General features: G+C 33.7%; 1 protein-coding gene across 3 annotated transcripts in view; it reads right to left on the bottom strand.

Moving 5' to 3' along the window:
* Positions 1-1,131: 1,131 nt before the first annotated feature.
* Positions 1,132-12,872, bottom strand: part of MINDY2 (MINDY lysine 48 deubiquitinase 2) — an 85,592-nt gene continuing 73,851 nt past the window's right edge. Inside the window, exons 9-10 of one of the 3 annotated variants that reach the window (XR_014015243.1) lie at positions 10,000-12,800; positions 1,132-1,150 (exon numbers count right to left, since the gene is read on the bottom strand). Coding sequence is in view for 1 of the 3 variants with exons in the window: in XM_081226786.1 (XP_081082912.1) it covers positions 12,672-12,800 (129 nt within the window). In the remaining 2 variants the exon portion in view is untranslated. Of the gene's footprint in view, positions 1,151-5,996; positions 12,801-12,872 lie in introns of those variants that run through there. The other 2 variants (XM_081226786.1, XM_081226787.1) reach the window with 2 other exon arrangements.

The following is a 12,872-nucleotide window of genomic DNA, read 5'->3' as shown; positions in this document are numbered from 1 at the left end:
TACATTCTTCTCAAGTGCACATGGAACATTCTCCAGGAGAGGTCACATGATTAGCCACAAATCTTAGTAAATTTAAGGAGATTGAAATCATACCAACTATCTTCTCTGAACACAATGGTAAAAAAATAGAAATCAACAATAAGAGGAAAGTGAGAAGATGTACAAATATGTAGAAACTAAACACACTTCATTTGATCAAAGAAGAAAAAGGGAAGTTAAAATTTATCTCAAAACAAATGAAAATGAAAACACAACATATCAAATATTGTGGAATGCAGCAAAAGCAGTTCTGAGAGGAAAGTTTATAGCAATAAACACATTTGTTAAGAAATTAGAAAGATCTCAAATAATATAACTTTACACCTCAAGGAACTAGAAAAAGAAGAGCAAATTAAGCTCAAAGTCAGCAGAAGGAAGGAAATAGTAAGGGTCAGAGGAGACAAATGAAATAGAGAACATAAAGACAACAGAAGAGGGCTTCCCTGGTGGCGCAGTGGTTGAGAGTCCGCCTGCCAATGCAGGGGACACGGGTTCATGCCCCGGTCTGGGAAGATCCCACATGCTGCGGAGCAGCTGGGCCCGTGAGCCATGGCCACTGAGCCTGCGTGTTTGGAGCCTGTGCTCTGCAACGGGAGAGGCCACAACAGTGAGAGGCCCGCGTACCGCAAACAAACAAACAAACAAACAAAAACAATAGAAGAATCAACAAAACTAAGAGCTGGTTCTTTGAAAAGGTAAACAAGATCGATGAACATTTAGCTAGGCTAAGAAGAAAAGAGATGACTCAAATAAAATTAGAAATGAAATGGTGAGAAATTGAAAATGTTTCTCTTAAGGTCAGGAATAAGGCAAGGATGCCCAGTCTCACCACACCTATTAAATATAGCTCTGGAAGTCCTAGCTAGAACAATTAGTCAAGATAAAGAAATAAAAGGCATCCAAATCAGAAAGAAAGAAGTGAAACTGTCATTATTTGCTGATGATATGATGCTATATATAGAAAATCCCAAAGAATTGGTCAAAAAACTTGGAATTAGTCAACAATTTCAGTAAAGTGGCAGGATACAAAATCAACAGACAGTGTAGCATTGGTGGTACAGTGGTGAGCATAGCTGCCTTCCAAAATCAACATACGAAATCACTGAAGTATCTGAAAAAGAAATGAAACCATCCCATTCACATAGCATCGAAAATAATAAAATACTGAGGAATAAATTTAAGTAAATGAAAGATCTGTATAATGAAAACTACAAAACTTTACTGAAAGAAATTGAAGAATACACAAACAAATGGAATGATATCCCATACTTACGGATTGGAAGAATTAATATTGTTAAAATGGACATACTACCCAAAGCCATTCACAGATTCAATGCATTACCCATCAATATGCTAAAGACATTCTTCACAGAAATAGACGAAACAATCCTAAATTTGTGTTGAACCATAAAAGACCCTGAATAGTCAAAGCAATCCAGAGACAAAAGAACAAAGCTGGACGTATTACACTTCCAGATTTCAAACTATACTACAAAGCCATAGTAATCAAAACAGTATGGTACTGGCACAAAAATAGACACATCGACCAATGGAACAGAACAGAGAGTCCAGAATTAATCCCCAACATATACAATCAACTAATATCCAACAAGGGAGCCAAGAATACTCAAAGGGAAAGGACAGTCTCTTCCACAAATGGTGCTGGGAAAACTGGAAAAATACATGCAGAAAAATGAAACTGGACCGCTATATTTCACGCCACTCAGAAAAATTCACTCAAAATCAATTTTTTGAATTTTTCAAACCTGATACCATAAAACTCCTAGAAGAAAACATGTGGAAGAATCTCATCGATATTGATCTTGGCAATAATTTTGGGGGTATGATGCCAAAGCCCAAACAAAAAGAGAAAAAAAATCAACAAATGGGACTACATCAAACTCAAAAGCTTCTGCACAGCAAAAGAAACAATTAACAAAATGAAAAGACAATGTAAAGAATGGGAGAAAATTTTTGCAAACCATGTGTTGGATAAGGGGTTAATATCCAATATATACAAAGAACTTGGTCACTCAGTAACAAAAAAAACAAGCAATCCAAATAAAAAATGGGCTGAACTAGTCATTTATCAAAGAGGACATCAAAATGGCCAACAGACACATGAAGAGGTGTTCAACATCACTAATCATCAGGGAAGTGCAAATCAAAACCACAATGAGATATCACACACCTGTTAGAATGGCTATCACCAACAAGACAAGAGACAACAGGTGCTTGTAAGGACGTGATGTAAAGGGTATCCTTATACATGGGAATGTAAACTGGTCCAACCAATATGGAAAACAATATGGAGGTTCCTAAAAAATTAAGAATAGATCTACCATAGGATCCAGCAATTCTATTTTTGGGTATATACCCCCCAAAAGTGAAAACAGGATTCAGACAAAATATATGTACTCCCAAGTTTATCGTGGCTTTATTCACAATAGCCAAGATATGGAAACGGCCCAAATACCCATCAACCGATAAATGGATAAAAAAGATATGTACATATTAACAACAGAATATAATTCAGCCATGAGAAAGGAAGATATTCTCTCATTTGCAATAACATGGATGGACCTTGAGCAAAGTATGCTGAGATAAGTCAGACAGAGAAAGATAAGAACTGTAAAATTTCACTTATATGTGGAATCTAAAAAACGGTAAAATGGTGGTTACTAGGGGACGGTGATGGGTGGGGAATAAGAGTGATGGTGCTTAATGGTATAAACTTGTAACAAGTAGTAAATAAGCCATAGAGATCTAATGCACAGTGTAATTAATATAGACAATAATATTGCACTATAATTATGTAATATAAGCATATTATGAGCAATCAGCAATCATATTAAATATATAAATGTATCAAAGTAACATGCTGTGCCCCATAAACTTAGTGTTACACATCAAATTTATTCAATTAAAAAGAAAAAAATTAACTTGAAATGGATCATAGACCTAACTGTAAGGACTAAAACAATGACACATCTAGAAGAGGAGCAAATCTTTAGTGATCCCAGGCTTAAAATTTTGATTGGATACCAGGAATGTAGATGAAAAATATCAGAAATATAAGAAGTGGTTTAAAAAGGAAGGAGGTCATTGGAACATATTAGGTATGCAAATTTGTGAATGCTTCCATAATTGTGCAGTAAAGAGAATGGACTATAGAATATTAGACAGGTTCAGTTTTAAATTTCAAGTTGCCACTAAGCACTGACTTTTTGCAAGTTGCTTAATCTTTCAAGTTTCTGTTTCCTTAGCTGTGATAGTATCAATCTCTTAAAATTTTTGTGAGGATTAAGTAAGAATAATATAAACAGTTCAATGTCTGATAAATGATAATATTCCAATAAATAGGGAGTACTGCTGATATTATACTTATTAGTAACCAGTTAGTTCCATATTTTAAGGACTAGGACATTCAGTGGAATGCCAGGGTTCAGAGGCTACTATATTTTATTTAAAGTATCACCACTTCTTTATAGTGATTTATTTAGTAAAGTTGGCAGCCCGAAGAAAAGTCCTCAAAAGGATGAAGAATCCTTTAAATGCTATCACCTTCTGCCTGAGTTGATTGAAGAGTAGCAGAATATGCCACCCCAAAATATGCCTCTTTGCAATAAGAATTATTTGGAGAAATAGCAGATACAGAAGAAGTTCTGAAAACAAAGTTGCTTTTTTGTAATGGAAATTTATACTTATAAAGGAAATCTTCCTTTACCAGAAAGAGGACTAAATCACAAGAGAATCTAATCAATGGAGAAGGCACCAATTTAAAGACTTTAATCTGCATAACAAATCTTGCTCTTGTTTACTGTACTTTTCATGGTTACTTCTGCATAACTGGTCTCCCACACACACTTTCTTTTGTCTTTAACTGAAATGGTATTTAAGCCAGAATTCTAAGCTACCTCTGTGAGTTACTAATTTTTCCCTCCCATGTAAACGTATTATAAATTTTTCTCTTATTAATCTGTCTTCTGTACAAGGCCCCAGCCAAGAACTTAGAAGGGTAGTAGAAGGAAAATTATTCTTTACTCCCCTACATGACCCTGACATTGTTGAAGGTGCTGACTTGAGCCTGGCTGACTTTCTTGGTCCTATGCTCTTGACTTCTACTGCACTTAATTTTAAAATTTAATGCCATAGCTTTAAATATAGATCATTGACTGTCCAAATATGGTCCTTCCTATTAAGTCTAACTTCCTGAATCTTCCTTGATAAATGAGTAAACTAATGAATCTCCAGGGAGAGCATGTCACAATTTCCAAAGTCTTATCTGGAATTTATGATTATATTATTTTATGTATTCTGAAGTTTTGTTTGTCCCATGTTTTTCACTCTGGGCCATTCTGAGCCCAGGTTGATCTCAGTTCTTATGGTAGGATCAGCATTATAATTGGGAGAGAATCAAAAAATGTTTACTTTTATAAGGATTAAGGGGCCTTCCTAATTTAAAGAGGTGTTTTTTCAGGTTTAAAGTTCTTGGCTGGTAAGAAAAAAGTTATTCCTAGTCTGTTATCCACAATCTGTTATAATTTATTGAGTGTTTATTATGTATTTGACAATTTAAGTACATTAATCTTTATAAAAATTTTACGAGAGAGAAATTATTGTTTTACAGTTGAGAAAAGAGGCTATGCAGAATTAACTGGCTTTAAGACTAGTGAGTACAAAGGAGGCTTATAGACCTGATTTTGAAGATTTCTGCAGGGTTTGAAACAGATGTGTCTTAAAAAGTCAAGAGTCAGAATTTGAACACAGACCTGACCTAGATTTATCTGTCCCCTTCCAGATATATTTGTGAGCACAGTCTCTGGAGTCAGATTGCTTGGCTTCAAATCTCAGCTCCAACAAATTAATAGGTATGTACTTCATAGGATAATATAAAGTGAGGAAAGAGACCCTGTAAAAAGGGTATGAAATGGGGAAAGAACAAGGCTGCTTACTTTAGTTTTGTTGAGGCTGCTGTTCCCCAAGCAGCCTAGGAGGATACAGGATGATACCCACAGAAAATCAGGGGAGTCAGGTAGTAGGGGGAAACAGATTAAGGATTTTGGTTCCTTCTATCTATATAACTTTTATGCTAAAGGGGAAAACTGATTAAATAACTCAACTTACTTATCTTACTTATTTAAAGGACAGGCAAGCAATATAACTTACCACATAATATAGGTATTTAAAAAAATTCCTCTAAGTAGATATTAGGTTCATTTAAAGTGCCAGTGATCATGTAATATTGCCAAGAAAATCAAGATGAATAAAACATGATCCCTGTTCTTAAAAGGCTCATAGTCTAGCTTAAGTGCTATAAATGAGGAGAAGTCGTCAAAACACTGTGTGGAATGATTAATTCTGCCTAGAAGGCTGGAGAGTCTAAGAAAGCTTTCACAGGCACTTCCCTGGTGGTCCAGTGGGTAGGACTCTGCACTCCCAGTGCAGGAGGTCCAGGTTCAATCCCTGGTCGGGGAACTAGATACCACATGCATGCCGCAACTAAGAAGTCCGCATGCTGCAACTAAGACCTGGTGCAGCCTGAATAATTAATTAATGAATTTAAAAAGAAAGAAAGAAAGAAAGCTTTCACAGAGAAATGCCAGACATCAGCTGACAAAAACTTTGTTGGACAAAAAACTTTATATTAGGATTGGCATGGTGTAAAGAGAAAATATTCCTTCCTCAGTTCTTGCTAACTTAATCCTCCAAGAGAATAGAAGTATCAGATATAACAAATCTACCATTGGGATCAGGTAGTTAACTATTATATAATTTAGAGTTAATTGTTTCTTTGTTCACTGTCTCTTGAGGGAAAAGCACTGTCTTTATCAAGAGTTGGTCCAAGTATGTTAAGAGTTAATCCTAAGTAAATATGAATTAATGTCAATTCCCCATTTCCCCACTCTTAACATTTGTAAGTAGCTTAATGAGATTAATATATATAGCAGAAAGACTTTTTGGTCTAAATATCAAAGTTTATTAAAATAAAATATAATCTATAATAAAAAATACTAAGGGTGTTACCACTGGTTACAGATTTAAGTATATTAACAAAAATCCAACATTTTAATCCAAGAATGACACTATGCTTGTGGTACAATAACAAACATGAAATTAAACGTTGAATAATACTGAATAATTCTTTCAGAAATATCTTATATTTTCCCATCTGTGTTCAATATGCCTTTTTTAGGAGTATCCTCCAAAAATGAAACTTCTGAAACTTAAGACTTACTTTTTAAAATCAAATGGTTTTAGCATAGTTAGCATATAAAACAATAACTTTCTTTCATAGAAATTCAATTCAACCCTAAGCTGGGTAGATGCTTTTAGGTGTCTTTATTCAAAAAAAGTATTTCAATGCTCTTTTCCATCAATCTCTAGGGTTGCTATTATTCTACAACTAGAATTAAAGCTGGTCATAAAGCAAAACAGATGAATTATTTCAGAAGTAGAAAGGGCATTAAGATAGTAAAGGAAAGGAGGAGAGAAAAAAAAAAAAGGCACTCGTACACAATCTATATATTTAAACTCTTTGAGAACTCTATTTCAATTGGCCATTCTTGGCCTGGCATAGAGATCTATCATAGCAACCTCCTGACCCAAATAGCCGGGCAATAAAGTGGAAGAAGAAAATTTGTTTTTTCTTGTTGTATTTCAAGATCACTTTCTCTGCAGCCATTATACCATTTCACTTGCTACTCCTCCAAATATGTGCCACAAGCCAGTTATTCTGCACAATTCAAGGAAAAAAGACTCACATGCACTAACTTTAGGAAATGACTTTCAGGGTACCTCTGAAGTTTCACAAGTGAAGATTATCCCTTTTGCTGATTGTTAGGTAGCAATCATACATCAATCTCCGATCATATGGTCCTACTTGTGATATGTGAATGTGTGAAAACAATAGTTGTCATTTTACTGAGAAGATAGCATTTTAACAAAAACTACTGGAAGCTTTTCAAGTCCTCATCTTTAAAAATCTGTAAAGCTTTAGGATATCCTATATACCCTGGAAAAAAATGGTTATTTCATACAACCACGATGTAAAAAACAACAAAAACTGACAAAATTCAGAGACATACGGGGCAGATTAAATGCCAATCTTAGTCTTAAAACACATTTCATTAGTTAGAACTGCTCTGCAGGGTATTTCAGTTATAATGCTCATTTGGACAGGTCACTGATTTGGGAACTTAAATGGGTATTTCAGTTTACTGAATTCCTATTAAAGCTGTGACTACTAGAGCCAAATAAGCCAGGATCACCTTCAGAAGAATTTTGCTTTGTCCACGCTCTAATCTAGGAGGCACCCCTGCCTCTCAAGATAGGATATTACAGTGAGGATAGATATAAGGTTTGTAAAGTTAATGGTGACAAATTATTAAGTGATTTGAAGGAATTCTTAGAATTAATATCAGATGAAGTAGAGACATTATAGAATAATACTACAACTTTTTGTTCTTTAAATCTACTGTGGTTTAAAGCTTAGATTTTATATGTTTCTGCCACGGTATTTCAACACCTTATCTGGGATAGTACCATGCCCTAAAAAATATCCTTTATAAGCAGACAAATGTAAATCTTGTCCTTTCTCAGCTCAACAGGATAAAGCTAAACTTTAGGCAATAGCTGAAGACTTTTACCGTTTTGTCTTTTTTTTTTTTGTGGTACGCAGGCCTCTCACTGTTGTGGCCTCTCCCATTGCGGAGCACAGGCTCCGGACGCGCAGGCTCAGCGGCCATGGCTCACGGGCCCAGCCGCTCTGCGGCATGTGGGATCTTCCCAGACCGGGGCACGAACCCGTGTCCCCTGCATCGGCAGGCGGACTCTCAACCACTGCGCCACCAGGGAAGCCCTACCCTGTTTTTTGAGTTGATTTTTTTTGAGATCAGAAAAGTGAAATTAGAATCCTTCATGTAAAAATATATATGTGTATCGCAATTTATTAAACTCTAATTTCTAATGGCAGAAACAATGGGATTAAGTAAGACATGCATGAGTTAAAATTTAGACATCTTCAAAATTAGTTAAACTTATCAGGGTCCTGCAATTTGTCCCTTAGACTGCATGATCTCTATATTGCAGTATATTTTGTTCAAGAAGCCTTCAATTATAATTTTAGTTTTAAAGTGTCACTAGAGAAGAGTAACCACAATTTTTTATGTTTTCCCAAGAGCTTTAGAAGTGTTGGACATCAGTAAAAAAGGACACTCAATTACTAGAGGGCCTAAGAACTCTGGTTCTGGTTAGTTATTTTACTATTTTTGGTCACTTTCTAAAAGAAATTTAATTGTATATTATCAAATAACATTTTACACTTAAAAAACAGAAATAATTTAAATAGCCCTAAAAAGGACAGTACTTAAGAGATCTAAATGAATTCCATCCATGCAAAAATGTTTACATATATGTATTAGTAACCTGATCCCATTGTACTTTGTTCCATGAAGAGGCAAAGAGAATCTAAATATTTAGAAATATGAAAGATATCAGAAAAAATAGATTTTTAATGCTTTTATACTCCCAAAATACTCTTGGTTTTGATCCTATAGCCCACAGAACACAAAAGCAACTGTAAAATACTACATTTGGGGAAGAGGGAATTCCCTGGCAGGGGGCACAGGTTTGATCCCTGGAGAGGGAACTAAGATCCCACATGCTGTGCAGTGTAGCAAAAAAAAAAAAAAAAAAAAAAAAATTGGGGGAAGAGATGACGCCATGCTCAAAGACAAGATAATTCTACAAACTTTGACAGCATTAAAAAAAAAAACAACTGGCTTTAGAAATATTGTCATTGGGGAAAAAATCTACACATTCAAGAACAAAAGATGTGTGTAATATTTATGATTATTTCAATAATACCCTGTGCTTATACTATGCCCTTTATTCCAAGGTGCAAAGCACTAAAAATGAGCATCCTTTAGATATTTAGAGTAAATTGAGGCATGGTAAATTTGCCGAAGGCAAGATAAAAGCCAGGTTTTTAGACAAAATGATTCAGAATTTCACATTTCCCATACCTTAAAATACAAATTATATGCCATCTTTAATGCCTCCATCTTATTTTATCAAACATTAGTAAATTTATTATTATAGTTTAAGTTGTATGCCCAAATATTCTGTGATAGGTAAAAGCCATAAGCTTTCCATCATGTTTTACAATATCTCCATTGAAATAGGAAAGTTAAGTGAAATACAATCAATTTGCTCTTTGTTTTTAAAAAAATTTTTAAATAAATGAGATTGTTTTAGGACAGTTCTAGAAATTCTTGCCTTGATTTTTCTCCAGCAGAATTTTACAAATATCTGCTTTATATGCCAACATTAATATGATAGTTCTTTCCTTAAATATATATTTTACTTCTAGTCCTCTTTCCTCTCAAGATCTTCTGTCTCTTAGTGAACTGAGTTGGTGATTCATTAAAAACAAAATGTTAAGGTTTTGTGAAAGTACAAAATGGTTAATGTTGGGTTCAGTCAACTAATCTCTGACAGTAACTTGCTTAAGCTAAGATCAAGAAGTATGAGGAAGAATTCAAAACATAAGTAGTCAAATACTAGAAATTTTAGACAAAAAATATATACATATATTCCAAAGACTAATCCTAACCTTAAATCTATGTCTCACTCAACTACTAACTTGACATCTTGAAACATGAAATAAGTTACTTTAACTATGCACATTGAAACAGCATATTATAGGAAGCAGCCCACTGCAATTTTAGCTGCCTCAAACAGCTTGGTGATGATGATTCTTAAATCTGAGACTCCTTTGAGAATCTATTAGAAGTCATGGATCCTTGCTTCAGAAACACACACACACACACACACACACACACACACACACGATGTATTTTTTAGTGTTGATAACGTATTATAAATCACAGCGTTGTTGATTCAATGGGATTAACATGAAGAAAATTTTCATACTGTTAACAAAGACTGGTCACTAACCTTAAGGAAAAGTCTTTGAAGTATGAGACAGTTCAATGACCATATCCATTCATTCATCTGCTTCTTTTGCTAGCTCTGGTTGCAGAAGAGGTGACTGGTTGATGCAAATGTGTCTCTAATCTAGCCTATAAATCTTAAAAACAAAAATGTTTAAGTTCTAATTTCTACTAGCAGTGCACATTTAACAGTTTTCAAGCATTACAAAATACTGTGAAGGAAAGACTTTAATATACCACTATCAAATTCCAGTGTACCTAAACCAACAATGAAATGTCTGAATATGTAATTTGTTGACTTGAGCAAAATAAAGACATAATAGCTCTAAATTCTTTATAACTTTCAAGGATGGGAAACCAGTATCTCTCAGAAGTTTTTTTTTTTTTAAATAGAATTGAACATTTAGTTTTCCCCCACAGTATTCAAAGTAAACATTTTATCATTATTACTCTTGGTATATCAAACTGAATTCCAGGAATGTAAGAAAGCCTGACTGGGAAATATTACATAGAAAAAGGGTGAATTAACAAACACATTACATTTCTTAGTTATTTCTTATAAGTATACATTGACATTTACTTATCTGATAGCAGCACAATTTGAGTGAATTTTTTTTTCTTCTAATGGGACTGCAGAATGGCAGTGTTATCTTTGGAACAAATTAAGACAGTAACAATTAACAGAAGAATAGCTTCTACACATATATTTTGCAAGGGCAATAAATAGTTAATTATATAATTATGGAAAAATATGCCTCAAATATGTTTTTTAAAATTTCTCAGGATTTATTGTTTTGCTTCTTAATAAAATATAATGCACTGTCACTACTATCTGTTCTGGGAAAAACAAACCCTGAGGTTTGAGTTTCCTCCTTTAACCAATAGAGTGATATCAAGAATAAACTTGGCCTAAAAGTCAACTTGTTTGAGCCAATAGAGAATTCTGTAGTACATTTGATTACTTTAGCAATATACACATATTCTGGGTTATTATCAAGAGACTAACCAAATATTTTGTATGAAAGTTTTATACCCCAAACAGGTTCTCTGATGACTTATCATGCTAGCATATGAAATTTGAAGGAATAACAAATGGTATAACATAAACAGACATGCAATATAGAAGGATGTAAAAGATACAGCTTGACCCTGGATATTTCCCTTAGAATAATTTCTTCCATAAATAAGACTTTACTTTTTACATATAGATTTATCTTATATCTGGTCCTGGATCACGGAGAATGTTAAAGACATAGCTTAAGAAATCAAGACCACATTTTTTTTGTAGTCTTTTGTCACCCCAGACCACAAAAAGCATTCTCCAAGTGGATGCTCAGGTTAGATTAAGATGCTCTTGAACAAACAAATTTACTGAGGCTTAGAATGTAAATCACGTAACTACTTGCAGCAGCAATAGTCTTTTCAAAAATGACTAAAACAAACTTTTAAATATAAAGCATATAAAAAGGACTATTAAGGATAGTTTTCCAAACTATAGAAATACAGGAAAATATGTGTTGCCTCATAGTAAAGTTCAATAAATATTCTTTCTGAATCCTAGAAACACTATGTTATAGGTTTATTTGGTTCTCATAAGTTAGAATAATCTGATTGCTTCTACATAAATTCCTCCAGATTCTTATCCTCAAACAGATTTTTTACTAATGCTTTTCCACTAGACTGAGAGATTATCTAACATCCTTTCAAAAATGTGCTTTTTTGTTGGTTTTAATAAGTATACTTAATTTTCTAGAAAATAAACATGATTTAAAATTTAAGGTTCAAGGTAATTCTAGAAAAAGATAGACACTGAACTATCTCCTTTTCTATTTCTACATCTCCATATTTACAAGGCCTAGCATCCACATGGTTTCCTCTTTATACTCACTTATCACACTATCAATAAATAGTAACTGTGGTCCAAGTAACCTTTATTAAAGATTTCAAAATTCCTCAAATTTTATAACACTACAAAGTTATTAAGATTTGATTTTGATGAGTATTGGTGTTATGTAATTTTTTTTAATTGGAAAAGAAATACAAATCTTTTTTTTTCTATCTAAATTAAATCCAAGCTCCATTATCAGTTCTCAAGATATATCTAAAATGTACATTCCTAAAGAAAGGTAAAGCTGTTCAAGGGCTGAACTAGTCCAATATACAATTGAGGGTTATTTATTCTTGTTATTTTTGTCTTTTCATTTCTTTTTAAATCTATATTAAACCCCTGGTTTCTCATGGATTAGATCATAATTTAACATTGTAAAAATTAATTTCAGAAATTATTGTGCTAATATTTAGATTTGAGGAAGGAAACAATGAATACTATTCATTGTTAGAACAGAAGATGAAATAGCTTACTAACTGATATGAGTTATGAATGTCACTATGACACAAATTTGCTGTGATTTGCTTATTTGGCTACAAGTGTATTATTTTTCATGAATGACAACACACAGCATTTTCAACTTGTAACATGAAACTCCAGCTCATAAAGAGTGTACTGTGTGACTTGAAAAAGTCTGATTGTAACTAAGTAACAACCTTTCCCCTGAAAAACATGAACAAAATCCATTGGGAAATCAGGCACAGACGGTATTTATCGGTTTTTCTTCCTTTCCTCCTATGGTTTTGTTTCTGAAGACATACAGATGGTTCCAACAAGATCCACACTTGTTACAAAATGACACAGCTATTTTTTTCCTTTTCTTTTTCTTTATCTTTTTCTCGAGGTTCCTTTCGTTTACGTTCACTATTCCCAGATTGTCTGCCACTCGATGGAGAGGCTTGTGCTGGCTGGCTTTGCTTTAAGGAAAATAAACAGGAAAAAATTACCACAATTTTTCCAAGATGCTTAAGCATAGTTATCTAGAAAGA

The sequence above is a fragment of the Mesoplodon bidens genome, assembly GCF_964165515.1.
Source record: "Mesoplodon bidens genome assembly, chromosome: 3".
Lineage (NCBI taxonomy): Eukaryota > Metazoa > Chordata > Mammalia > Artiodactyla > Ziphiidae > Mesoplodon > Mesoplodon bidens.
Note: the sequence above shows the minus strand (reverse complement) of the source record. Positions and strands in the feature narration are given on the sequence as shown.